The 26,640-nt window shown below is 52.2% G+C and overlaps 12 protein-coding genes across 12 annotated transcripts; 3 read left to right on the forward strand and 9 right to left on the reverse strand.

Annotated features, from left to right (window-relative positions):
- Positions 1–493: 493 nt before the first annotated feature.
- BU25DRAFT_393879 (uncharacterized protein) lies at positions 494–2,281 on the reverse strand. The gene is made up of 3 exons (XM_033704716.1): positions 1,394–2,281; positions 1,053–1,336; positions 494–995 (listed from the first exon to the last, which is right to left on the reverse strand). Exons 1-3 carry the CDS (start codon positions 2,100–2,102, stop codon positions 570–572), a joined length of 1,419 nt encoding a protein of 472 aa, XP_033561369.1. The 5' UTR covers positions 2,103–2,281; the 3' UTR covers positions 494–569.
- A 325-nt stretch (positions 2,282–2,606) lies between these two features.
- Positions 2,607–3,429, reverse strand: BU25DRAFT_411244 (class I glutamine amidotransferase-like protein). Its single transcript, XM_033706506.1, has one exon. The coding sequence runs from the start codon at positions 3,330–3,332 to the stop codon at positions 2,646–2,648; it is 687 nt and encodes a 228-aa protein (XP_033561370.1). The 5' UTR covers positions 3,333–3,429; the 3' UTR covers positions 2,607–2,645.
- Positions 3,430–3,456: 27 nt separating this feature from the next.
- BU25DRAFT_469625 (MFS general substrate transporter) lies at positions 3,457–5,602 on the reverse strand (the record flags this gene model as incomplete). Its single annotated transcript, XM_033710767.1, has 4 exons — positions 3,457–4,114; positions 4,167–4,566; positions 4,615–5,240; positions 5,290–5,602. The coding sequence occupies 4 exons, from the start codon at positions 5,600–5,602 to the stop codon at positions 3,786–3,788; spliced, it is 1,668 nt and encodes a 555-aa protein (XP_033561371.1). The 3' UTR covers positions 3,457–3,785.
- Positions 5,603–6,607: 1,005 nt separating this feature from the next.
- On the forward strand, positions 6,608–7,220 carry BU25DRAFT_368941 (uncharacterized protein). The gene is made up of 2 exons (XM_033703908.1): positions 6,608–7,066; positions 7,113–7,220. The coding sequence occupies exons 1-2, from the start codon at positions 6,655–6,657 to the stop codon at positions 7,121–7,123; spliced, it is 423 nt and encodes a 140-aa protein (XP_033561372.1). The 5' UTR covers positions 6,608–6,654; the 3' UTR covers positions 7,124–7,220.
- Positions 7,221–7,311: 91 nt separating this feature from the next.
- Positions 7,312–8,985, reverse strand: BU25DRAFT_458977 (uncharacterized protein; the record flags this gene model as incomplete). The annotated part of the gene is made up of 1 exon (XM_033710249.1): positions 7,312–8,985. One exon carries the CDS (start codon positions 8,983–8,985, stop codon positions 7,312–7,314), a length of 1,674 nt encoding a protein of 557 aa, XP_033561373.1.
- A 1,252-nt stretch (positions 8,986–10,237) lies between these two features.
- On the forward strand, positions 10,238–11,628 carry BU25DRAFT_411246 (uncharacterized protein). The gene has a single exon (XM_033706507.1). It carries the CDS (start codon positions 10,636–10,638, stop codon positions 11,356–11,358), a length of 723 nt encoding a protein of 240 aa, XP_033561374.1. The 5' UTR covers positions 10,238–10,635; the 3' UTR covers positions 11,359–11,628.
- A 2,052-nt stretch (positions 11,629–13,680) lies between these two features.
- On the reverse strand, positions 13,681–15,157 carry BU25DRAFT_70596 (uncharacterized protein). Its single transcript, XM_033712028.1, has 2 exons — positions 13,921–15,157; positions 13,681–13,868 (listed from the first exon to the last, which is right to left on the reverse strand). Exons 1-2 carry the CDS (start codon positions 14,951–14,953, stop codon positions 13,810–13,812), a joined length of 1,092 nt encoding a protein of 363 aa, XP_033561375.1. The 5' UTR covers positions 14,954–15,157; the 3' UTR covers positions 13,681–13,809.
- Positions 15,158–15,556: 399 nt separating this feature from the next.
- On the reverse strand, positions 15,557–17,702 carry BU25DRAFT_469636 (GMC oxidoreductase; the record flags this gene model as incomplete). Its single annotated transcript, XM_033710768.1, has 3 exons — positions 15,557–16,740; positions 16,797–17,522; positions 17,669–17,702. 3 exons carry the CDS (start codon positions 17,700–17,702, stop codon positions 15,752–15,754), a joined length of 1,749 nt encoding a protein of 582 aa, XP_033561376.1. The 3' UTR covers positions 15,557–15,751.
- A 622-nt stretch (positions 17,703–18,324) lies between these two features.
- BU25DRAFT_302229 (uncharacterized protein) lies at positions 18,325–19,212 on the reverse strand (the record flags this gene model as incomplete). The annotated part of the gene is made up of 3 exons (XM_033702007.1): positions 18,325–18,910; positions 18,969–19,039; positions 19,090–19,212. Coding segments are annotated over 3 exons (780 nt in total), but the record flags the coding sequence as incomplete, so codon positions are not given.
- Positions 19,213–19,366: 154 nt separating this feature from the next.
- BU25DRAFT_368952 (phytanoyl-CoA dioxygenase family protein) lies at positions 19,367–20,965 on the reverse strand. The gene is made up of 4 exons (XM_033703909.1): positions 20,599–20,965; positions 20,472–20,548; positions 19,980–20,420; positions 19,367–19,927 (listed from the first exon to the last, which is right to left on the reverse strand). The coding sequence occupies exons 1-4, from the start codon at positions 20,817–20,819 to the stop codon at positions 19,710–19,712; spliced, it is 957 nt and encodes a 318-aa protein (XP_033561378.1). The 5' UTR covers positions 20,820–20,965; the 3' UTR covers positions 19,367–19,709.
- A 778-nt stretch (positions 20,966–21,743) lies between these two features.
- Positions 21,744–23,190, forward strand: BU25DRAFT_368953 (glutaredoxin domain-containing protein). The gene is made up of 2 exons (XM_033703910.1): positions 21,744–22,514; positions 22,569–23,190. Exons 1-2 carry the CDS (start codon positions 22,073–22,075, stop codon positions 22,910–22,912), a joined length of 786 nt encoding a protein of 261 aa, XP_033561379.1. The 5' UTR covers positions 21,744–22,072; the 3' UTR covers positions 22,913–23,190.
- A 187-nt stretch (positions 23,191–23,377) lies between these two features.
- Positions 23,378–24,061, reverse strand: BU25DRAFT_342399 (uncharacterized protein; the record flags this gene model as incomplete). The annotated part of the gene is made up of 1 exon (XM_033702907.1): positions 23,378–24,061. The coding sequence occupies one exon, from the start codon at positions 24,059–24,061 to the stop codon at positions 23,378–23,380; it is 684 nt and encodes a 227-aa protein (XP_033561380.1).
- Positions 24,062–26,640: the final 2,579 nt, after the last annotated feature.

Consider the following 26,640-nt stretch of genomic DNA (forward strand, 5'->3'; position numbering starts at 1 on the left):
CTTTAGGATGAGGTGGCGAATTTTAGCCTCCAAAAGTCTTGTGGTCGGTAAGCGCGCGCCATTGTGTGTTGTGTTGGCGTATACAAGCGGCGGGAGAGTGCTGTGGTTGAGGGCGGAGAGTGGTGTTGAGAACGTCAAAATTCCTGAAGGCAGTTCGCGGTACGCAATGCAAAGTGAGAGGCAAGTCGCGTTGGGGGTCAAGTCATAGTGGTGCTGGCGAAAGTGAAAGTGAAGGGACGAAAGGAGCGACATGACAAACGGTGCCAGCAAGCTCCGCCACAAGACACCGGCGACCCAACGCCGAATGTACAAAACTGTATAGCTTGGCTTGAATGTATGGAGTCTCCAAGCCAATTTCATAGATCAGACAGCATTGAGTTGTACGGTGAGGCTATTCTGGCTGATTGAGATACCTGTCTTCACAGATTCGACGATGTACGTCGGCAGCAAAATGTCTTAGAAGTGAGCATATACTTCTCAATAGTAAACTATGGAGACTATGATGCCGTGAATGGGAAACGAGTGTGGCTCAAGGTTGCCTATCTAGTTCTTCACATGCACTGTGTCCGCTAGTCGTGTGCGCTGTCCCTCCTCAAGCACCTGCCCTTGAATAAGGTCTCCAGACCAGGAACATTCAGCCGTTCAATATCCCACTCGCACGCCTGACTCTCCAAATGCAGCACCAAAGAGCTGAGATGGCCGAATGTTTTCTTACAATTCTCGTTGCGGCAGATGAAAGGCATGAGAATGCCGCTGTGCATCCACTCGTGCACTTCACTGACGTTTATGCGCCCAGTGCGAATCTGCGCATGGATGTCCAGATCCATGAAAAGTGGCGAATACCACCATTCACCTAGTTCCTGGAGCAGAAGTGAAGGATCGTGAAACTTGGGGCATGCACCTGACTCGAGATGGTTGATGAGGCTCGAGAACGTGCGCATAGGCAGGCTGCAGCCCCAGCACGGAATCGCAGCGACTGCATGCTTCGTCATGTGCTGTTCCCCTCGTTAGCATGTATATTAGGATGCAACAACAATATCAGCGACACTCACAATGCGGAAATTGCCCTCATGTGGGGTATAAAAACCACATTGATCACAAGCAAAGCATTGCTGCAAGTGACGAGCAAGCCCACCTTGACCTGCGCACGGCTCTTCGCATTGAGGGCATGCGACTGGCAGGTTGCAGTCTTCCTGGTGCTGGAACAGCTTGGTCTGACTTGGAAAGATACGCCTGCAGCCGTCACACCTGAAGTGATCATGTTCGTAGTGTGCTTCTAGAGCAGCAACATCTGGTCCATCGAAGTCGCATCCAACCTGTAGGCAGTGCTTGTGAGCTGCGATGTGGGATTAGCATTTCGAAGGTCTGCATGCTTGACCCCGTAACCACTCACCTATAGTCGTCCTCCAATGCTTGTCGCGCTCATTCTGAGAGCTGAAGGGTCGATGGCAGGTCATGCACCAGGTGTGCTTCTTTGCTGTCTTCAAGTGTCTGTCCAGATCCGCCTGACTGTGAAAGCCAAGCAGACATGTCAGACATACGAATCGATGATCGACCTGGTAGTTGTTTTCAAAATGATTCTTCAGACCCCACTCGTCTTTGAAGGCGCTGAGGCATAGGTTGCAGAAGGTCTCATGACCCCTAGTGTTATCGACATGATTCTTGAGACCATTGCGGTCCTTGAACACGCGAACGCAAAGGTTGCAGTAGTGCTTGTGATCTAGCGTCTGCTTCACGTGGCTCTGAAGTGCAGTCTTGTTAGGAAATTTGATGTTGCAGGCGCCGCACCAATTCTCGTGTGGATCGTAGGGCTTGTCACTCGTCGTCGTGACATTCGAGATGGCGCGCGTGCGTGCTTGTGTGCTTGAAGTCCGGCAATGGAGTGGCCTTTGAGCATCTTTGATGACAAGGGTCCGAGGTGGTGCGGCGGCTGCTGGCACTGGAGGGGCACCACGCTTCTTGACGTTTTGCCATGGCAGAGGATTGTCTGCGACCTGGTTGAGGAATGGGTTTTTAAACGGATCTTCGACTGGAGGAGGCGCTGGACGATTCTCATTCCCTTCGCAAAAGACAGCGTATCGATTGACCTCTTTGGGCGCCATACCTGCAGCTGTAGCTCGGTGCGCCAGCGCTGGGTGGAATATGGAGAGAACGAAGACGAGAAAGCGAGCGGGCGGCGTCAATGGCGAGGCTGGATGGTTAGCTTCTTGTTCATTTACCTTCCCAGGTCTTTGGTGTGGTTGACCAATGAGAGGCTTGCTCCAGGCAGCAAAGCTTGGTGACACCAAACGGGCGCAGACATCTACGGTACTACCAAAGTGACGGTGAAGGCAAATATGGCGTGACGCGTCGATTCCGCGCGGTGAAGCATGTGATAAGTCGCATTTCAAGCGCGTGCGCACGTGCTCCGTCGTGACATGGGCCCGAGGAAGGTGCGGTGGTGAAGCCGCCGCAGGGTCAACAAACAGAGACTCAGTCCAGTCTAGCGCAACTTGCTCAACCTTGGAATGGAACTCGAAGGCGCCCTAATTGTCGTGAATGTTAGCGCATCTCGTTCTCAAACATATGGGTAGCGATGCGGGCAAAGACGGTCTTGGCCGTGAAGTGTGACTTTTATCTATTCCTTTCTACTTAGCTATTGGAACCTAGATTCCTAATGCCTTCGCGAGGGCCTCCCCAACAGCTGTCGCACTCGCTGGGTTTTGTCCAGTGATCAGGCGTCCAGAGATAGCGACCTTCTCGCCCCACGGCTCGGCGGCTTTGACGAATTTGCCGCCCGAGGCCTTCTGCAGCGCATCCTCAGGAAGGAAAGGCACGGCGTCTGTCAAGCCAGCCTGTTCCTCCTCGACATTTGTGAAAGCTGTGACCTCCTTGCCAGCAACCAAGAGGCTGCCGTCTGAGAGCTTGGCGTCATAAAACACTGCAGGTGCGTGGCAGACTGCTGAGACAATCTTATCCGCCTCCCAGAACTCGCGGATGAGCTGCTGAGATGTGGGGTTGTCGACAAGGTCGAACATGGGGCCATGACCACCGACGTAAAAGATTGCATCGAAGTCCTTGGCCCTTCCAACGAACTGGTCCAGCTTCTGTGTGTTCTTCCAGACCGATTCGTTGTTCTTCAAGAAGTTGACAGAGACATCATCCTTGGCAGCCTCAACTGATGATGGGTCGAGAGGCGACTCACCACCTTTTGGCGATGCGACTGTGATTTCGGCCTTGTTGTGAAGAATATGGTAGGGGTGGGCCAGCTCTGGCAAGTACCATCCGGTGGGCTTGTCGACGTTGCCCAGCTTGTTGTGGGAGGTAAGGACGAAGAGGATCTTGGGTGCCATAGTTGTTGATGTTTGATATAATGGAGTGTTGGGTATACGTGAGCTTTGGGGAGAGGAGAGGAAACCAGTTGACAGATTTATTATGCCTTCTGAGAGTACCCGAAAGAATGATGTTCAGAAAATGACATCACGACGGGGCGGAGCGGGGATGCAGCCCTAAACGGCTTCGTGGTGTGCGCGGGTAACTGCAACCGAGGCATCGCAGGACAAACTTCAGCCGTTGCGGCGTTACAAAGGTGTTATCTCGGTGCAATGCCTTGGATGATCACAATGACGACTGAGCAGGTCACCGCGAAGGTCGTGATCGCATGTGTGAGAGGCAAAGCACGATCGGACAACGATACGAAACAGAGTTTTCCTTCTATGTATCCAGTTTTATCATCCAATGCAAGCATAGTATCAACGTCCGAAGACCCTTGACTTTGTATGCAGTAATACTCGAGTCCCACATGTCTAGTGTGCGAAACGGAAGTCGAGCCTCTTGTTACCCTTGTCTTTTGTGGTCTTGATGTAGTGGTCCTTCTGTTCCACTGTCATGTCGTTCCAGACACGGTCCCTCGACTTATTCCTCCACATGAAGTATCCCTTGATGAAGATAGTCATTATGACGTTCCATGCGACGATGCCTAAGAGGACTTTGTTTCCGCGACGGTACAATGGCTTGTCGTCGTCACGGTATATTTGCGACGCAATGACGGAACTGGCCTGGCAAATCATGTTGTACATGGCACTGCCAATCGTACGAGTGCGCACGGAGCCAGCGTTACGCGAGACGAGACTGACTACGATGAGTGTTAGACTAGACACTTATACGAAACAACAGAAAGTACTTACCCATGATGGAGTGGATATACGGGAAGCCGATGAGCAGAACGGTGACCGTGTACCATGACCAGGGGCTGGCATTGCCTGGCAACAGCTCCAACGCCAGCAAGAGCGGCAAGCACCAGAAAGAGTAGAATAGCACAACGGCCATCCGGTTGTTGATCCACTCAGAGACCCTCGTCCAGAACAGCAGCTGGATCAAGAAAAGCACGTATGCCGGAATGGTCAGAAGGTTGGTTTGGAAGGTGTCGAAGCCATGATTGCGCAGACTGAGGGTCAGGTAAGCATTCACAGGATTCGTAGGAATCAACATCGTGAAACTGATGAGGTACATCGGCCAAAGGTCGTAGTCCATCAGCGAGTCCCAGAGCAACTTGAGCGTTAGGCCTTGGCGATTGTGCATGCCGCCCTGAGCACGAGGTTAGCTTGGATCACACCAAAGAAACAGCTAGCATACCTTCGCAGGGTCGTCTCTCAGCACGCGGTTAACCATGATGACCTCTTCGCGCTCGGTGAACCATCCATCCTTCCCTCTAAACCAACTCGCGGTCTGTGTGGGACTAGGAGGCAGGTAGAACCAAGACAAGACACCAATAAGCAACGTCAAAGCTCCTTCCAACGCGAAAAGCCACCTCCAGCCTTCCCAGCCTCCTGTGTCGCGCATGTGGAGGATGCCGAAAGCCAGGAACGCGGCAACGATGAAAGTACCGTTGGACGCACAATAGAAGTAACTCATCCGTACCGGCATCTCAGTGTTCTTGTAGAAGTAGCTGAGGTACAGTATCGCATCTGGGATGAAGCCACCCTCAATAAGACCCAACAGGGCGCGTGTGGCGTAGAAGCTCTTTTCGCCGGTGATGAGGGCCTGGCAAATACCGACGACACTCCACGTCACCATCTGGATAGGAATCCAGACATCAGGACCAAGCTTCTTCGATATCATCTGCGATGGGACTTCTGCGGACAGGAAGCAAAGGTAGAAGATCATCATGCCGTAGTTGTACTGGTTTGTCGACAAACCAAGGTCCTTCAGCATGTTGTCTGAGAGCGCTTGCGAGATGTTGCCTCTGTCGAGTTGCAATGCTTGTAGGAAGTCAGCGAACATGTACTGACGATATCGATGTCCACTTACCGAAGAACATCAGACACACCCAGGAGCAGATGCGGTAGTCTAGCTTTCGCACAAGTTTCTTCTCTTCTTCCTCCGTCCACTGAGCTTTGGGATCATAGCGGTGTCGACCTTCATATTCCTCAATTGGCTCGTAAGCCTCAATAGAGCCACCGCCGATGAAAGCATCTCTATCGTTGTACTCGGGCTTCCTCACTTCTTTCGAGACATCATCTGAGCTGGGATACTCGGACGAAATCTGCTTCGAGTCCGAATCGATAGTGAAGGTCGTCTGCTCAATGTCCGAGTCGCGGCCGCTTCTGACGTCACAAACCATTTTGCATCAATATCAAAGAGCTGGATTGGCAAGGACGATGCCTCGTCAGGAGCCTTATATGCAGTCTCGGCATATTGGCACGCGCTCAGGCACGCAACGAAGGCGAAAAATGTCGAATATTGCAATACGCCCACTGCTCTGTCGTGCTTATCAAGACCACATAAAACTGCTCGAAAATGCCCAGGATTCTACGGGGCTACGTAGTTCATGCAACGTACCCTGGTGTGGCTGCTATGGGCTTGCATCGAGGCGCGAATGAACGGCCACGGTATGTCAGCCAAGCACATATCAGCGGATCCGAGGACTTCGGTAAACAAGTTCGGGAAATATAGGACAGGCTGATTGTACATCTAAAGTAAATAGCACTCCTCAAAGTGTCGCGATGGTCGAAATAGTATGGCTAGCACGCCATCGTTAGTGGTTATGTTGCTATAGCCAATTGCCCCACAGCGCTTGTTGACATCTCCGAGACATGCGAAAAACTTTGAACCCGAGTTACTTGACATTACCCGGAGTGCTTGTGTTGCTAGTCGCAACGGTCTTCGCTTTGCACGATTGTGAGGGCGGGACGAAGCATCCAAGATCGAACGAGACCGCCACGAGCTGAAGTGAAGAGCAAAATTGACTGGGGCAACGGAATAGGATACAAGAGACGAAACGACATGTCATGTAAACACCCCAAAGACTGACGAAGGCATTAATGTACAATATCTATCCTGTTTGTGTAAGCTTTGTGGAAGATACCTGTGTTTACAATCCTTACTATATACACGAGCAACATCTACCCAGACGTACCATTGATGAGACGATTTGAATAGAAGCTATTTGCAATTGTCCTTAGGTTTTCTGTACATTGTCTTCATAATAGTAGAGGCGCTTCGAACAAGATGAGTGTCTGCGCGCCATTTTAGGAGGAGCGTTGGCTAAGTTCGGATTAGCTCAACTTGAAAAGCTTTACATGACATAGGGCGCATCATCAACCACTTTCGCATCAAAACACAAAGTAGCACCTTGACATTTACAGCTTCAGACCTAAACAGAATTCACCAGAGATGTCTGCTCCCGGAGAACTGTCGCTGTCAAAGCTCCTCGCCTCTCTCAAACCCGTGCTCTCGCCTGAAACGTTCGTTTTCGCAACCTTCGCCCACAACACCGCCATCCCAACAACACTTCCTGTTCAAATGCTCTTCCGCGAATCCGAGGGCACAACTTTGATCACAACGAAAGCTGCAGCCGATGCAGAGAAGATTCAGTACACGTTTGCGAGCCGAATGATCACGCTAGATGTACATTCTAGTCTGGAAGCGGTGGGCTTTGTTGCGGTTGTCACGAACAAGCTGAAAGAGTTAAGCATTGGTCTCAATCCTGTGAGCGGGTATTTTCATGATCATTTCTTTGTGCCTGAGGGGAGGGAAGAGGAGGCTGTGGAATGTTTGAAGGCGATTGCGAGGGAGGCACAGAAAGGTAGGGATGCTGAGCTGCTATTGCGACATACGCTGACTAGTTCCAGAGCCTATCTGATAACTGACGTGTGAAAATCTGAAGTCTAAACCGTTGTGTCTTCCTGGGCTGCTTGACTCAACTCTCATGTGTTGACGATTACGTTGCGCCCTTGTTCGCTCGGAACCGTTAGCATTTCTCAATATACCTTCAAGGCTATTCTTCTGGCCCGTACCCTACCCTATCTACATAGATTTCTACCCCCGTACTTACGCATATCGTCTAAGTCGGGATTCGGCTTCCATCAGCGTACTTTGCGTCTCCGGGCTCAACGACCACGGGATGCTGCTCGAAGGGCTCAACCGCAGTCCATCCCACTTCCAATCGACGGTATGGTAGAGCCCTTGTTCCCCGAGCACTTTGAACAGCTCAGCCAGCGTCCTTGTCTCGCCTTGGACCACCAGACAGCCCCTTTCGTCTTTCGAAATGGCGATGCGCGACTTTTGGCGCTGGAGCTTACGCAAGTTCTGCTTGATACGATCTTCTGCACTTATAGAGCCATAGGTTGGTTCTTCGTCGAAGTCTGGGTCGTAAATAGATATGTCAGTGTCAGCCAGATTGCTGGTGTCTGTCAAGAAGCGCAACTCGCCCATCATATGCTCGAAGCCATGTGAAGATACACGGAGGAGCCCGTTGGATGTTTGCTCTTTTGCTCGCTTAGCGTACAGATAGTCCAGAGTGGTAATTGAGGGCTTCTCTGTACAATTTATGGGCGCAATCTCAGCAGAGAAAACAACCCTCGATAGTGGAGTAGATTTTCGGCAAATTGACCGTGCAGGCCGAAAGACACGGCGGAGAGCCTTGCGTTTGATCTCTTGCAGAGCCTGCAGTCGAAGCCCGTCTTCTGTTAGGTCCTCAACTTTGCGCTTCTTGAAAGCAAGGCAAGAGCCGGCTGCGTCTTCCAGGCCTTGTTCAATGCCACGATCGTATTTGCGCTTTAGTCGAGGGGATGCTCGAGGTTGGTAAGGTTCATCGAAGTAGAACGGCTGTGCATTGTCTTCGATGACGGGAGGTATTGCGGGCTGCGGTCCAGATACTGGTACAGGCTGACGCAAAGGTGCTGCCGGGTCATCTGTCGTGGGTTGAGACCTTAGTGATGGCGCATGCTTGGGTGATGGGGAGGCTGACACTGCTGGCGATGATGTTGACTGCTTCAACACAGGATCAAGCCATACCAGTGATGAGTCCTGAGATCCTTCTTGCTGCTTCTCAGACTCTTCAGGCTGCTGCATCAGGGTATCATTTGTGATACTAGGCTGTTGCTGTGCAGCCGCACGTTCGAGAATGATCGCTGTGATTTCCTCACTGGTGGCCTTCCGATCTTGTAGGCCTTTGATGTCGAATCCATCATCTTCCAGCAAAAGAAGGCGTTCTTGGACGTTTGACTTTTGGTTCCAAGTCACTGCGCTCCACCTTTTGGTAATTAAAAGCTTCTTCTTGATGATGCCGTTGTGAGCTTTGACCCTCCAGTCGACGACCGGTGCTGGTTGAACAATCGGTGCTGGCTGAGCTTTGGGTGGAGATGGAACGTCCGCCCATACAGCAGCTTTCTGAGCGTACTCTTGTGCTGCTTCAGCCTGCAGTTTCGCATCAAGCTCACCCTTTTGTATCTGCAGAGCAACATATCGAGCAGTGTCCTGGGCGTTCAGAACGTCACGCTCGGCTTCGGTCTTGAGATGAGCTTCAAGCTGAGACTTGAGAAACTTTTGTCGGGTACGCCATCCGGAAAGTGACATAGTAAGCGATCGAGCCCACGACTCTTGGTGACCTGTCAATTTGTGATCCCTGCTATTATAGGGAACAAAAGTTTTGCGCTTCTTGTTGATCTTGCTAGGACTTTTTGGCCAGAGCTTCTTGCGCAGAGATATTTGCTTTCCGGTCATTTTTGTTCAATTTGTAGACCGTTGCTTGACTACGTAGGTAAGGAGGGGATCACCTGTAAAAATCAAAAAGCAAAGAACAGCCGGGTTATGATTGTTGCGCTTGTCTTTCGTGATGATGATTTGGGCAAGAATCTGCTAGTAACATCTGTGCCTGATCTAGGTGAGTGAATGGAAATTCCTTGTCGTGCAAACATAGGAGTGCGCGACATGCACTGTCGACAGAAGCTTTCACAGTGCTCCGCATAGCTCGATGATGCTCAAAATCGGTGAACAGTGCATCTGTGTTACAGTGACAATGTTGATGAAAGGCACTGAAACAGTGCACTGCTGAGAAGTGATTCTGCTTGGACAAAGAATGTGTTGTGCGAACTCTATTGGAAGGTTCTTAAGCAGAAATTATACGTTCCAATCGCTGTCTGTGTTCAGTAACCTAAAGCAAAATCGACTCCAACATCCAACTGTGCCAACAAGCATACTCAGAATGCTCTACAAGCGTGATTTTCACTCCCAAAATCAGTGCCGTCTTTCCCGGTAGTTTCTTCTCTCTTATTGCCGTCTGCAATGTGCAGCATTTTCCGCAATAGAACGCCAATCCAATCGTCGGCGCGTTCGAGGATTTATTCAGGAGTATAGGGTATTGCACACGCTATCTTGCGGAACAGTGCAACACACGTGAGTCATCTCAATCAGGCCGATCTCAAAGTAGCCTTTTTGCTGCCGTAGTTGGGTGACCACCGTCTCAAGGAACTTGACCGGCCCGAAATCTGACACAGAAGGGAAGTCGAGATTGTATATATCGAGATGCGTGATTTCGATCAGGTCAAGAACAGAGTCGATGACACGCGGAGCCCTCCGAAGTGAACCTGCTGCACGCAATGATCAGCATTGTGCATCGCCTGGCCTGCTCGTATAAGTTCAATTGTATTGATTCGCATCATCCTCGACCTTGACTGTAGGCTTTGCAGAACAAGAAGACGAAGGGAGTTTTTTAACTTGATCGTGCCAGATTGCGTGAGGCCACGAGAGGAAGTCTTGTAGGACTCGGCTCGCTTCAACAAGCAGACTGAGACTACGCAGACAAGTAGCTTAACTAAACATCAGATAGATGATGATGATTTCTGAAGAAGTTTGATGGATTGAAAAGAGGTGAGAAGTGAAGATCTGACGTCGACGCGACGCATACATGACTAAGCAGCGCCGGCTTTGGCGGCACCACTCATCATTTCATTGATATGATCAACACTGTGCGAAGCGGTAATTTATCATTCCAAATTGCGCACTGTGCCGTACAAGAAAGGCATTCGCATCGTGGACAAAACTGTTGGAAGGGGTCTATCTTCATACCAGAAAGAGGTACTATGACATGGCTTGTGCCTGCCACCTAACTTTACTAGTACACATACTTTCCTAACATTGGAAATCCTCCAACTCTCAATCAGTACACTTTTACCTCAACAGGTTATGAGCCCGGCGCACACCGCTGCCTAATCATTTACCCCACCTCAACAAAAACCATCTTTAATAGCACAAACGTGCCAATGAAGCAGCGCTTCCATTTCGAGTAGCAATAACGGTGTAACTGGCCTTCAGCATCAGATAGAGCTCGTAACCCCACATTACAGAGTGTGAGCACGATCCTACTCAACCACCATGCCTTCACCACCACAGGTCCGCCAAGACCTGGCCACCCTCTTCACCACCCTCGAAGAAAGCTTCACCAGAACCAACCTCGGCGGCAAACGATGGTACCTCATCGTCCTAGCCGCCCTAGTCGGCGGCACCGAGCCCGAGTTTACAGACCAACTGTATCTCCATATCATCAGCCAACCCTCTTACCAGTCATCGGAAGCACGGCAAGCACTAGTCCGGCGCCTACGCGAAGCTCTCGTGAAGCTCGTATCCATCGTCGGCGTCTGCAAACCCCTCGAGGCCATCCTAGCAATCAGCAAAGTCGAGCGCCCTGAGAATCGCGACTATACTTCTACGCGCCAAGACTGGGCCGCGGACTCTGCGAATCACCAAAGAGGTGCTAACTGGCTCAAGAAGATCTACGCAGGTAACACGGAAGACACACTCGCTCTCTTCGACGCTCACAAGGACTTCCGTTGGATATCTGAGGAGATCACCTACGGCCTCTACTTGTCCGATCGACAAGTGCTGGATGATTGGGATACAGAAGTCATCGTGCTTGCGGGGATCATGATCCAGAATCTGAAGTTGGAGACGAAGTGGCATATCAGGGGCGCACTGAGGGTGGGCATAAGTAAGGAGGATGTCGAAGCTTTGATGCAGTGTGTGAGGAAGGTGGCGGAATTCACTGATGTGAAGCTGAACAGGATACCAAATGTGGAAGAGGTTGAGGGCGAAGTCTGATCGCTGCCGTGAGTACGGACGTTTCGGGTATCCAGATATGTTCTCCTCTTTCGTATGAGCTCTATCGCCAATCCAAGTGGCTGCCTTGCTCTTCTGATGAGCATTCGCTTAGGATATCGTATGTGGACCCCAGTCGGGATGCGGGTCTGCACATCCTCAGCCTTGTATCAATCTTTTCTCACAGCCTGCGATCAGCGCCAGTATTTGCCTCTACATTTCTTTGCAATGGTACTATCGGACATTGGACTCGACAACATGCGCAAACAGGAACTCGGAAACGTTGACCCTGCTGACAGCACAATACTGGATCCTCCTCCGGGATATGTTACAGCTGATGATGTCGCCCCGGCTCGAGCATCCATGCCACTGAACGTCAATAGTGACGATGTCACGGTTTAGGGTGACCTGATCTATGGTAGCTCGATCACGAGCATCTACGCACACATCTGAAAGAGTATCACTGGATCGCAGATAGCAGGAAAATCTTAGCATCGCTGCTACTTGACATGCAGGGACTCGCAAAATGGCGTCATCTCTTTCATTGTGGGCCAGGGCCCGCTGAAGATCGAAGCCACTGCTCACATATTCAATTCTGCCGTGTTGATCAGGGCGGTCTGCCGAATCTCATTGAAATCAATAGACAACAAAATGTCTATGGCCATTGAAATATGGCCCAAGATTAAGGAGCTGAACAATAACAAGCCTGAGCGGCATATTGTTGCACGTATAACGTAAGTTGCTAGATAATTTCTGACCAATTCGTCTATCTAACTTCAACTAGAGTTGCTTGAGAACCGTCCACTATCCTCTTTGCTGCGCTGCACCATACACTGAACTATGCTTTTGACATGGACGAGCTATTCAGCTTGCTGGTCAGCACAAGGATCTCGTCAGCGCACATATTTCGTCGCTACTCAAAGGTTCCCAAAGTGTTGTTGCGGAAAGCGAAGATCATACCTACACACTTCCAACGATTTTCAGCAGTCAAGTGGAGAACGCCACAGAGTTGCAATGAGGGACAACATAATACTATCTGACAAACCCAGTTGAAAATAACGATGAAGGTATCGTGATGCGAACAGTCGATCTGAGCCCCATTCCAACAGAAACAAGAAGCGCATTCCCGTTTTAAGGTCTCCTTCAACTCAGTTTCTGCTCCTCTCTCACCTGCTAGGAATCATGCTGTTGGCTACATATCTATAGGCCCATGGAGAATCACATGAGTCTCCTTCACGCACACCTTGCGGAGCAGATAATGAAACCCTCTTCTAGCACTTCTAAAAACCCCCTGCGCGTAATGGCGGCCGCTGTGATCACCTTCCCCACTTCGACATTTGATCCCAAGCACATCGAGCACGCAGCTTTATTGCTTGCACGAACCAAAAGAGAGTGGCTTCAGACAATCTATAAACCACTCCAGCTGCTGATTGCAAATTGCATAAGGGCTTGGTTGTATTTTTGTGTGGTGTCGTCGCGCGCATCTTCTCGTTCCCACGCGCCGTCTTACTACGCTTTCTCTCCTACGGACATGTTGCCTACACTTGCTTGTTTCCAGAATCTTGGTTTCTTCCGTCCTGTTCTTATCGTGCAGAGCCAATCCTCACCTCTTTAGCCCCCGCTCCTAGCTATTCTTTACTCTGAAAACTCTCCCTACACCCGCGTCGCCCTCGCCGTATCTCGTGAGGCATGTCGAGTCTCGTCTCAAGAATCAGACGAAAACGCGCTATCGAAAACCCCTACACAACCCTACAATACAACCACTCCATCGAAGGGTGACATTGAATCGTGCGAGGACTTCTCTCTTGCGACCCGCGCAATGGACAGGACAAGCAGGCTGGACTAACATCCAGGTATATCATGCTAGCTGCGTTGGTGTGTCACGATCAACGACGTTGTCGGAAGGTACAGCTGTACAACATCCCGAGAACTGCGACCATAGAGGAAGATTATTCGTTCTCATGTCCGCAGTACCACCTTTCTCATCTGCGTATCGCTGTCCAAATCAACTTCCATAGGTCGTCCATCGATTCATTCCGCCCTCCTGTTTGACATCCACACTAATTCGCGCAGGATGCTCGTCAAGCATGGTCAAGACAGCGAGCGGTGCACAAGCAGACGAAAGGGGAACATTGAAAGAAGAGTTGTTCGTATTCGTAGCTTCGATGCCACCGTGACATTTACAGTGCGTTCCCATTCATTCCATCTTATCCCGTGTCTCGTATCCGTTTTACTCGTCTCATTTCGTCGGCATCCTCCATAAACCATTACCCCTAATCCATCTCTCGTAGATCATCTTTCGTGAGTCGTGAACCATACGCCGAACGCCAAAGCAGCCCCGTAGGTACTGCGAAATGCAAATGAACCGCCCATGTGCAAACATTGACGCGAAGTCGTAAAAGAAGAGGAGCGTTTGTACAAGCTTCAGCGCGAAGCTGACGAGTTGGAAGGATCCTATCGTCTACTCGAATGCCTCGTGTGCCGTGTGTGGCGGTCTGATGAACTTGCGCTACCTATGGAGTTGTTAGTGTCGTGTTCTCAAGAATTCTCAAGATAGTTACTTACTAGATGATGTGTAGTCACTGTAGTAGTACGATGACCCAGAGACGGTGGTACTCTTATCATCCCGCCTATCATGCTTCTTCTTCAATCCCAGCGCAAGCGCCAACCCGCCCAGCGCAGCCGCCATACCAAGCCCCTTCCCAATGCCCGACTTCTTCTCGCTCATCGGCCTGTTCGGCCTACTGGGTCCCTGGCCATACCATCTGCCTCCCGCCGCGGCGCCGCCAGAGTGATGGTGGTCCTCGATGTATGTCGTCTCTTCGTGCGTGTGCTTGCGCTTCTTACCTCCAATACCCAGGATGCCGAGGAGTGTGTCGAACAAAGCGCGGGCGCAGCAGAACAGGCAGAGGAGGAGAAGGAGCAAGATACCGAGGATGACGCCAATGACGATTCCGGCGATTGCGCCGCCGGAGAGGCCGTTAGAGGCGTCGGTCTCGGTGAGGGAGCCGTTTGCGCCTGTGGGGATGGGGGTTTGGAAGGGTACTGTTGCGGTGGGGGTGCCGGTATATGTGATAACCACCAAAGTCGAAGATGTAGGTCGCACGGGTGCGGACGCAGACACAGTAGGCACGATACCGCCTGAGCTCCCGCCGGCGATCAGCGCGCAGGTACCAGAGGCTTTGCAGTAGAATCCAGAGTCGCAGCAGACGCTCCCACACGGGTTCTGGCTGTTACCGCACGCAGCGGTTGTCGCAGCGCCGCTGCCACCAGTGTAGGAAGAGCCGACGCTCGTCTTGGTCACGGCGCCGACGGTCTCAACCCAGGTTGTTGTGTAGTACACCCATCCGCCGCCTGTAGCTGCGGCGCCAGCAGGACCGCACTGCGCCTGGTTGCTCGCGTCAGTGATGCAGGTCGAGCCTGAGGGACAGCAGAGCCAATTGTCCCAGCCGCAGCTCACACCGCTGCACGTAGCGCGTCTGTCGATTTGAGTCGCGTTGTGGAGTTGCATTAGCTCTTCATCGTGGACGGGGTATGGCTTTGCAAAGGCAGGGGATGTGGTGAGTGCCAGAAGGGTGAGAGCCTTGAAGAGCCCCATTGTGGGCTGGAGTGAGGCCAGAGAGGTCCTCTCCGAAGATGTTGTTTGTCGAAGTAACTCAGGAACCGTCGTTGTCGATCGCAGCAGTGAGTATGGTGTTGTAGTGGTAATACGATGCGGGGTTGCTATCTTAGCGTATCTGCAGGTGATAGCGAATCGAGGCTGCAGCGAGCCTCGTGGGTGCTTTGATGGATGGAATGCAGAATGTGGAAGTCAGCGATTGTTGTTCTCGGGGATGCAACAAACAAAGAACGAGTGTCAAACGTGGAAGGAAGGGTTGACGTCGTGCAAGGAAGGAAATAGGGCACTTAGATCTGCTGAGGCTGGCGCTTCCCGTGAGGGGGTTGGGGGAGGTTGGTAACACCCAAAAACTGGCCAATCAAATACACACGCCTTAACTCTTGAAACCTAGTCGCGAACAATCGTACTGATCGTGATGCAATTATTTGTGAGTCTGTCAAAGCAATTGTTCAAACGTATGGGGATTGCTTCTTGCGCAAGACATGCTGTGGGTGAGATGAGCACATGGTGTATACAAATGGTCCGAGCGCTATTGTCTCAGCAACCATAACCGCGACCAACCACCTCGTTCAAGCACCATCATCACCCATGCAACAACCCGCTATCAATGAATCGATTCGGTAACATCCTTGATTCCGCTACAAACGTGCTCGTACCTGACTAAATCATGTCGTGCGTCATCGTCGCGCAGTGGCTAATTCAGGACCGAGTCACTGTGTTTCGCGCCCTTCGTCAACCTTGCACCTTAAGAGTGGTATCGCACCATCTTCTCGATACCTACATTTTGGCCAGAATAATGCCCTTCTTCGCTCCCCCCGCTGTACCTAGCTCATACTCTTCGATGAGTCTCTGCGCCGCCTTGTACCCGACCAGGTAAGCCGTGGGCTGCGTGTGGTTATTCGTCGTCAGCGGACAGACACTCAAGTCAGCAACCCTCAGCCCCTTCACGCCGAGTACCTTATAGTCCTTATCCACACAAGCGCCCTTTTCACCCTCCTTGCCCATCATCACCGAACCATTGGCGTGCCACACGGTGCTTGCATTGTCGCGTACGAACGCATCGACGTCAGCATCGGACAGACTGGCCGGTCCACAGAGCATGCGCTTGATGGACGCCTTCAGCACCTCGTTGTGCGTGATCTTCGCCCAAACCGAGCGCACGGCTTCGCGCATAATGCGCGCATCGTAGGGATGTGTCAGGAAGTTGAGGTTGATGATGGGCTTGTCGTTTGGATCGGACGATCGTAGGGTGACCGACCCCTCGCTCTGTGGGTTCATCAAGAACGCAATGCAGGTCATGTAGCTGTTGCCCTTCTCGATCTGGACACCGGGCGGCCAGGCCAGGCAGTTGTTGATGAACTCGAAAGTCGGGACGTTGTCTTTGGCGAGGAATTGCTGCGTTGACGCTGGAAGCGCGGTGTATTCGGGGAACGAGCTGAGTTCGGGGTGTTTGAGGAATCCGCCCCATAAACACGAGTGCTGCAACGCGAAAGCTCCTGTCTTGTCCTTCTCCCAGAGAGCGACGGCTTCGCTCATCGAGTTCTCGTCAGACTCGAAAGCCCATCGGTCATTCATGGCACCGTCGACCTCTACGCTCATGAAGGCTAGTACGTGGTCCTGTAGGTGCTTCCCTACACCAGGTAAGTCTTTCTTGACAGTGACACCAACACTTTCCAACTCAGACTTAGGCCCGATGCCGTTGACGAGCAGCAGACGCGGCGAGTCGATTGCGCCAGCGCAAAGAATGACCTCTTTCGCAGCATGCGCTGGTGACTTGTCAGTTCATCACAACTTATCCCATAACCGCACCATCTCCACTTACCTCTCCTTCCACCCGCAATCTCAACACCCACAACCCTCTCTCCATCCCCACTCCACACAAACCTCTCCACACTCGCATCAGTCCAAACCTTCAAATTCCTCCCAGCATCCTTTAAATGCGCAATCGCACTCGTACTCCTCCCATCCTTACTATAACTGTACGGAAACACGCTCATGCCGATTGGATTCCCGTTGTTAGGATCCAGATTAACTTCCTCACCCGCATCAACCAGGGCCTGCATCGTCGCCAACACGCCCTTCTCCAGCTGCGGCGGCAGCCCGATCTTGACCTTCCCCTCCTTCCCATGCGCGCTTGGCTCCGGCCTAGCCAAATGCCTATACTCCTCCGCCCCATCAAACTCATACGTTTCAATTGCCGCATAATCCCTCATCACCGTCTCCCACCGCCATGCATCATCCCCGACGCGCTCAGCCCACTCATTGTAGTCCGCCGCGCTGCCTTTCAGATACACGCCGAAATTCAGGATTGAGGAGCCGCCGAGGCCTTTGCCGCGCGTGTACGCGATTGTACGCGAGTTGAGGGCGGATTCGGGCTCGGAGACGTAGCCGTGGTCGAGGTCCGGGCGGAAGATGGCGGCGTGGTAGCGGTGCGCAGGCGCGTTGAGGAAGTCGCCTGAAGGTTGGGCGCCGGCTTCGAGGACGAGGACGGTGGGCTTTGCGGGGGAGTTGGCGAGGTGGTGGGCGAGGAGGCAGCCTGATGTGCCCGCTGGGAGGTGGTGTTAGTTTCTGGTTTATAGAGGTAAGTTGATGACGGGTGCACAATGAGAAGGGGTTTTTGAGAGGAAAGTGAAAGTGGAATTCAGACTGAACAGATGCGATTGGAATAAGAAAAAAAAGGGGGGGGGGGCGGACCTCCAACGACAACAAAGTCAAACGTGTCTGCCATGTCGACACTCACTCAATCACGTCAATGCACTTCAAACCCGACAGCAACAGCTATAGGGTTCTATGTTGAGCAAATAGTGCCCCAGGGTCTATATATACTGCTGCACCTCGGCTACCCCTTCACGCGTCCGTTTCCTCTTCCGACAGCCACCAAGGTAGTGCATGGCGCGGAAAGCCTCATCACCCTGCATTAGCAATAGCTTACCCCTCCACGAGCTCCCCGCTGCTGATCAAGAGTCGGTCAGGGAACCAAGTGGGGCTTGCTTAGCTTCATGGGACCATTTCCGAAACTGCGGAGGCGGGAGATCTGGCGGCGCTAGTGGTCGGCAGCTCCTTTCGGTAGAACGTGAGATGCGGTTGACGAATGAGTAAGTGTTCATGTGCAACACCAAGACGATGATCGGTGCGTAGAGTGCACCTCACATGGTGGTTTGTTTGCTGCTGTTGCTGACGCAAGCGTTGACACTCGGTTTAAACTCGGACGCCTTGGAACTGACGGATCTGTCGACTTGTCAAAAGCAAGCAACACGGGATGGCGACCCAGGCGTGTACCCGAGGTTTGACATCTGTAGTCCTCACCCACGGCCTTCGCCGCTGGTACTCCCTTGCCTCTTCTTCGTAACGCGCTTGACCAACGCCCTAAGATCCGGCAAGCTCGCAGCAACAATCGCAAGACTGATTTGAATAGCAACAAGCATGTTGATCGCAGGACCGAAATACGTCCCTTGCTTCTCTCTTCGCACGATGAACGGAACCTGTACAAGAGCAACACCGCAGACAATGACCCCCAATGCAAACACAATGACCAGTGTAAGTCGCTGTCGCACTCGCACCTGGCTCAGGGAAAGCACGAACGGCACCGGAAGGACGAAGATGCAGAGATCGGTAACACAATCACCCACTGCGGCGGTATAGCTATACACGGCGGAGCTGAAACACTGCGAGCCAGTGAAGGTGCGCCAGTCTGATGTCCAAAGCTTGTAGATGTCGGAACAAGACACGATCAGCACGCTCAGAACAGCCGCAAATAGTACGATGGTCAGCACTAAAAGCGTATAGCTACACCGCCGAAGGATCAGCAAGGTTGGTGGGAAGATGCGCAGATACGAAGCCAGTATGGAGAGGCGGATAAGTGTTACGGCGAAGAGGTAGGCGAGCCGACGTTCGAAGATGTGCTGATAGTACAGCACCTCGCGTGCTTCGTCGGGGCTACACTGAGCGTCAGCATACCATGACACTAGGTGTAGAAAATCTTGGAAGTGCTCACCCTTTTCTATCGTAGCCCAGGAGGTCATCGGCACTGATGCAGGATATGACTGTACGTGTGACCGCGCAGCCCTTGTTCTTTCAGTCAGCATTCAGAAGCTGTGTGCTGATGCTTCACTTACCGTTCCAAGAAGGATGAGCGTATCATCAGCAGCGAGTCTGCCATTTACAGCAAACCTTGACCACACCCTCAGTATTACAGTACCGAGAGCTAGCCCCATAAGTGGTATCTCGACTGCATACGCTACATAGTTGAAAGGGGTGGACACCATGGTCAGTTAGCATTGTACTCGCCACTTTGAATAGAGGGTAGGTTGAGAGGACTGAAATTCGGGTCTGAGTGGGGCGTCACGATGTTGATATTACCCATGATAGCCAAGACTGGCATGATGTGAAGATGCTGACGTGCAGATGGCGGCTGACTGATCATAATACAAGGGTGCGGTCACCAATGAAATTACGACTGCGACTAGACATTACCTTGGATGCGAAAGACGACTCGCTACTGCCTCTGCTGTGAGATTGACGTTGCTAGTGTAAAGGAAAGGTTGTTAGCGAGCTGTCGGTTTGCAATCTGTGTGATAGGGTGGAGTGTACGAGTGATGGAGGAAGTTTACTGGAGGAAGCTACCTTGCAAGCACAGACTAGGCTCAATCAAGCAGTCACCATCCAGTTTTGCCAACGGTGTGTAGCGGCGGGTGCTGATTTTGACCAAACGACACTCCAAGATTCTCCGGCCGGCTCATCTTGCAACATCCCCGAAGATCCCTTCAATCCTATCGACTTGGTTGAAGTCGTACGTATTTCCATACGGCCTGTTCAGATAGCCCTTCAGCACCTCTTCGTCCGTCGCGAACGTTGCTGCAACCTCCAGGCCAGTCTTCTCTCTCGTCAGCCTCTCACGGAGCCCTTCAGCAAACTCGACTTCCATTTGATTCCTGTACCAAGGTGCAAAGTGAACTGCTCTTAATCAGCCACGAGCTCACAATCGTCTCATCTCAAGCAAACTTACTCATGGCAAGCATAACCCTCGGCACATCCCCCAAATTCGGCTTCCCACCATGCCACAACCTCAAGTCCCTTACAATCACACTTCCCTTCCTCACCTCTGGCTGACTCGGTCCCCTCTCCTTTCTCCTCTTCTCAAGCAAATCTTTCTTGATCCGTCCACTAGCTCTGTCCCCATGCTCGCCTTCCTGGTCAACGATGGTGGTGTTGCTGTGGGTGCCGAGCCAGATCTCCGTAGATCCGTTCTCGGGCGTCATAGCCACGAGAGGCACGTTGGTGACGAGCGCGAAGGGGATGCAGGGGTGGTCGAAGTCGGCGTCGTTGTGCGTGGGTTGAGATGCTGGTGGTGAGTCTGTGGTAGGTGGGAGGGCGGTGTTGCCGGAGACAATGCGAAGGGAGGGATGAGGGCCGAGGGTGGTGGATGTGACTTGAGTCACGATGGGGTCTGGTGGATGTTAGATAGGGTGACGAGCTCGTGAGGGGTGAGAAAAGGTACTGATGTAGATGGAGTCTTCAAAGTACTCTGAAGTCAAGGGTGGGTCTTGCTGAATGTTGCCTTTGTTGTAGTTGTATCTGTCATTTCATCAGTGTCCGTATTAAACTCGGCCTGGCAATCCGCTCACGGGCTGTCCTTCCGACTTTGAAGCTCGTAGGCATCTTTGATCATCTTTTCGTTGAGTCGGTCCAGCACAGCGTGATCGATCATGTCCTCAAGAACGATCAGTCCATCACGGAATAATGCACGTGTAGCAATCTCGAGGTTGCGCTGCTCAAGACGACCATTGCTCTTTTCATCCGCAGATACGGCAATCGAAATCGGGTTCGAAGAGAGGCCGGCCGACATGACAAGTAATGATGCAATGAGACCAAAGAGACGGTTTCAATGACTTGAAAGCTCTGAACAGTAATCAATGGAGCTCTCAAACACCTGTGTTTATCTCTTACCGTCACTTGAGATACACCAAAGTGGATATGGCAACGGAAGGAAAGGCAAAAGAGGGTTAGAGCCGGGCTAGGCTCGAGTTGGCCTTCCTTCCTTTGAAAATCAGCAGCCATCCAGGTCCGGCAAAGCTTGATGCGGGGCAAGGTTGGTGGATTGCGGGGAAGCTTGGGCTTAATTCTTGTTGTTTGGTGCCGGTTGCCGTGAGAGGGAGTGTTTACTGTCGATACCCATCGTGCTGATGACCAAGGCTCTAAGCTACCGTGAGGATGTAGGTTCCGCACCGTGAGGCCTCTTGCTTATCGCTTGAGAAGAGTTCCATGCTGCCCAAGAAACTGCACTTGTGTTGTCGCGGGCCTGCGGACAAGCTACCGTGCCGGTACTCTGGAGCGCCTCGGTTCACCAACACAGCTGAAAGACAGCCAAAGCCTGCCATGATGAGTTGATGATGACACGACAGAGTCGCTGCAGAGGATCCAGCGCCGCTGTAGTGCAAGCCACGAGGCGTTGTAATTGTGATGGCAAGGGATGCACGCAGTCGTCGCTCGTGCTGTGGGAGATGATCGCAGTGGAAACAACATCAGTGTGCTCCTAACTCAACAGAGCACATGCGGAGATTTTCAATTGCACAACGCGACAGTCCATCACAAATGGCCTCATACAGGGCCATGTCGCGAGTGTGTCGCGCATCAGACAGGAAACATTTGGCAAGGATGGCGGCGCAGACAGGGGAAAAGTGGAGACGGGAGGCTCACCTCGCACATGCGTTCATTGCCAAGTGCACCAGTGCATTCCGTCTCCAGAAGCTCTGAGTTCCCTCCACTGCAGTGACGCCCTCGCTGCTTTTACTTGGAACCAGTACATATAGCGAGCACTGTTCCTTTTTGCAGACATACTGCAACAGCATAAGCAGCATTACACACTCATTGCAGCCGCGCTGCATCCTCGGACGAACACCGCATCCTGCAATTGCTCGCCTGACACCTGCCAACAGCCGTCTTGACCACAACCTTGCATACACAGTCGAATTGGCCATTTCCAGTATTGGCAGCCCCTATTGCCATACAAACATCGACCAGACCGTGTTACATTGAGCACAACACCACGGCCAGCACCACATTTGCATATCGCACCGTCGACCCAATTCCAACCTCATCATGCCGTCGCACCGCCGCATGAGGCTCTTCGGCGTCCTCTTCCTCGTCACCGTCGTCGTAATCCTCTACATGGCCCGCTCGGGCACACAAACCCACGCCTCAGACTTCTACACCAAGACCCAAGAAGCCCTCCAGCAGCACGAGTTCGCCGAGGCCGCCAAACAGCGCGACGCAGACAGCGTAGGCACACGCCTCAAAGCCGCCGAAGAAGCTGCCAAGAAAGCCGCGGACGACAAGAGCGCAGAGTACCACAAGGCTGTCGAGGGCAAGGACAAGTCTGTCGCCGGGCGCGTCAAGATCGAGGGCGAGAAAGCCTCACCCGTGCCGGGCGTTGCAGCACAGGGCGGGCGACCGCGCGACCAGGCGGCGCTGAAGGGGCATCAGACGCCTGAGGACCACGATGTGGAGATCGAGCTCAATGCCATTCTCAAGAAGAGCCCTAGTACGCCTCCCCCATCCCCTCGGCAACTCCCACACCCATACTAACGGCAAGCAGTAATCATATTCTCCAAATCCTACTGCCCCTTCTCCAAACGCGCCAAACACATCCTCCTCGAAAAGTACTCGATCACACCCGCGCCCTACGTCGTAGAGCTGGACCAGCACCCGCTGGGCGCAAAGCTGCAGGACACACTCGCGCAGATGACCGGTCGACGTACCGTGCCGAACGTTTTGGTGCAGGGGAAGAGCATTGGCGGTGGAGATGATATGCAGGAGCTTGATGAGACGGATAAGCTGATTGAGACGCTCAAAAGCTTGGGTGGGAGTAGGGTGCAGGATGTTGTGCATAAGGGGACGAGGGAGAAGAAGGACGACACTATGCGAAGGAGGAGAGCCTAGATGGCTCTGATTGTCAGACTGGGACCGAGGTTTGTGTTTTTGTGTATTGTTATGATGGCGGAGACGGAGTTGCTTCTCGACTTGGCGTTGTGGGGCTCGGTATTTGGCTTGCCTCACATGTGGTTGGCCATGGCGATGAGAGTGCTTGAGTATGTATGAGCATTGGTTCCGGGGTGTTGTTTGGGTTGGACACAGGCATGGATATACCCTTGATAGTTTATCAGAATGAGCATCGCTGACATGCAAGCAGAATAGGCATGATAATATGCATCATCTAGAGAATTTATTCCATTGCAATTTACGATCTGCCAAGCTGACCACAAAGCTCGATTTGGGTATTCTCATCATCGATGAGCGAGCTGCCTCTACCCTTTGTTGTACGCTTGCATGGTGCTCGAAAGCCGTACCCGTACATGTACCCATGCCCTGTTGTCCCCTATGCTCCGCGCTGTCCGCCATCATTCCTCACTTCTTCGCATTCATGTCGTTCGTTGCATCTGTACGGCTGCTCAGGGTACCGGCAGCACCCTCCTTCCGACTCAGAATCTTCTTCGGTCCCCAAGTCCCAGCACGACCACTTGCGTCCACACCCTTCTCGTTCTCCTTCCACACAGTCTTCCCATTCTCCTTCCACGCATCCTTCTCTGTTACACCCACCAGAATCGAAGGACTGCCTGGACTCGCGGGGCTAGCAGGCACTGAACCCCTCCCCTTCTTCTTCTTCCCACTGCCAGCCTCAGCAAGCACCCACGGCCCACCCTCCTTCTTCGCCCTCTCCATCTCCTTCTCTCTCTCAATCTTAATCTTGTGCTCAAGCACCCTCTCCCTCTCAGCTTTTTCACGAGCCTCGCGCCGCACCCGCTCCTCGCGGGCTCGCTTCTCCATGTCGATCTTGCCCTTGGTTGCTATATCTCGGGCGATTTCAGCGGCTGTTGCGAGGGCGTGGGCTTGGGCGCGCTTTTCTTCTGACTCGGTGCGTGCGGACGCCTTGATGCATTGCCAGCATGGGAAGTGTGAGCGCCGTGGGGATGGGTCCTCGCCGATGTCCTGGCACACGATGTTGGAGAGGAAGCCTGGCCGGCACATTTCTATGTAGGGTCGGTCCGAGAGGTGCGTACAGGTGTGGCATTTTTTCCAGTATTGGCACATGTGGGCTAGAGGGCGTCAGCGGGTAGGAGGATGGTGAAGTGGAGTGTACCTTGAACCAGAGATTGTCGATGGGGTAAAGAGTGTGGGTGTGGAGAAAGGTTGGTACTGTGGGGAAGTTGCTTTGAGGTGAGCTATGTTGAGGCGAAATGAGGTGAGGTGAACGAGGCAAGAAGGTGAAGGTGAGAGGCGCTAGCTGCAATGGCTAATTACTTTGGCAGGTGCGAGATGGTAAGGTCGCTGCCAACAACTGCTACAGGGAAACTACACTTGAGCGGCTGGCTATCTCCACACTCAACCTTCGCTTTCAAAGCATCTTCAGCTTGCGGGCTGCTACCGTCTTTCTCTAACCCTCTCTTTGCTTTAATTTTGTCTCTCATCTCGCCTGCACCGCTAACCTAAGATGGCTCATGTAGGGTAACACCGCCGGCTGAGTGCCCAAAAAGCAATCGCAAAGCTGTAATATCGCTACAAGGGTTCATGACTGACACGGACAGCATGTAGACGTCTACTGATAAGTTCCACGATTCCTACGCGGACCAGCGAGCCACAACCACTGTTAAATAGACACAGTAAGTATATGTTCCCTCATTCCACCCACGTCCTGATGATAGATCCAGTTGAAGCTCTTCCATCACAGACGCTCGACAGCCATGGCCACGCTCAACACGCTTCTTCAGCAGTACCCCATACTCGATGGGATCTGCCACCGGCTGCGCCCAGGAAATTTCGCAGCTCTGGCACGAATCAACTCTGACAGTCGGCTACAGCTAAAAGGTCTCGGTCGCCCTGCGCACCTCGATATCTCATCTGGTATCATCCAGTTCAAAGATCTTGTACGTGCGCAGACAGTCCTACAGCATGCTGTCTCAGACATGGCACTCTCACCTTGCGTAACCTGCTTAACAGGACTAATCGCGCCTGCCAGGACCCTAAGCACGTCGATAGACCATATCTCTCAGACGACATCTCCCAGCTCTGGACATCAACAATATGCGATGTACTCGGTGGCCTCGGCAACATCAACAACTGTTATTTGCAATATAACCGTATAATTCACCTGCTGGTGGCCCAAAAGCACCCTGGACACCTGAACATACCAGGAAATGCCCGCAGAGAAATTGCGTGCGAAACTTGCTGGAGAAAAGATATTAGAACTCTTCTTGCTAGCGCGCAAATGCCGCTTAGGAGGTCTTCCATGAAATATAGATCTCATGAAGATGCTCAGGAGAATAACGCTTTCTGCGAATGCGGACCCGTCATTCTGTGCTACGCTTGCAGGTGCAATCTTGGAAGTCGACAGTGCATCATCACTCCCCGCACAGCTAGACCAAATTTTCGGCTGCCATACTGCACCTAGAAATGGAGCGTAATCCATGCTGCATAGGATATCCCACATTTCTAGACGAACTAACCTCCCGGAGATATTTCTGCCACTTTTGTAGCTTCGCATGCGACTGCGGGATAAAGAGCCCCCCATCCACCTCCAATCAAGTTCTTCAAAGCCATCTCTGGATAGCAAAGTCGGGATCGAGGATCCAGAAGAGCTTCTGAGCGACGGATTGAATAACGGCATTGTTCTGGTCAGCTCTTTCAAGGATGGGGCTGTGGTCTTGACTGCGAATCGCAGCGCGGGTAAACCTCCAAGACCTTTGCCGGCATACCATGAGGCCATCGAGAGCTTTTGGAAGGATAGATCAAGGCAATAGATGCTGGCTGTAGGGCTCATATGCTCAAGGGGTCGTCCTCGATACGACGATGAAGAGAGGTCTTGGAAGTCCCACGATACGGGTGCATATGGAGACCGCTTCCACCGAGGGGCTGGGAGCCATCCGAGGAGGACTGGTTAGAGTACGACGGCCCCATTTCCACAAACACACTTAGGCAGGAAGGCCACGATTTGTCGAAATTGGATCAGATACATCCGCCACGTGAGACGACGTTTGCTCGCAAGTCTCCAGCTGCGCGTTCGGCACCCAAACTCTTCGGAAAGCCTGCTTAAGACAAACTTTCCGGATACATGCATCTAGGAGCCTACTTCAAACCCATCTTGGAAACCAGTCTGGGGCTTTGAATATGCCTTATTTGACCTCGCTGAAGACTTGATGCCTGAAGATCTAGGTCCCACCAAGATGTCTTACAACTACTGGTGCGATAGGTACGAATTACTCTCCCTCTACCAGTATTGTCTTGTCGAGACATGAACAAGCTGGCATGGCCCACAGATTCGGAAGCTTTGCTATCAGTAATGGCACTCGAATGGCCTGGTTCGAACTCGCACACGCGGATGAAGCCTGGGAGGATGGATTGCCGAAGAAGTAGGGTGATAGGTTTCCGAAGGGCAGGAGCGACTACTTCAAACCTGCTATAAGTCCGATGTGGGAGTGGGAGTTTGCTTTTGTTTAGTCCTGTTAACGGTATCAGTCAGTCGATAGGCCTGAGGTTGCCACATATCAGACTATCCTGGACTAGCATGTTTGTTGGTTTCAGGCAGCTTCCATCTCATGTCTAAACATATTGTTTCTTTGTTGTCTTGCTTGTTGTCTAAGACAAAACAAGCTTCTTTGTGCCAGGTGCCTATA

This window comes from Macroventuria anomochaeta (assembly GCF_010093625.1).
Source record: "Macroventuria anomochaeta strain CBS 525.71 unplaced genomic scaffold BU25scaffold_18, whole genome shotgun sequence".
NCBI classification, from domain to species: Eukaryota; Fungi; Ascomycota; class Dothideomycetes; order Pleosporales; family Didymellaceae; genus Macroventuria; species Macroventuria anomochaeta.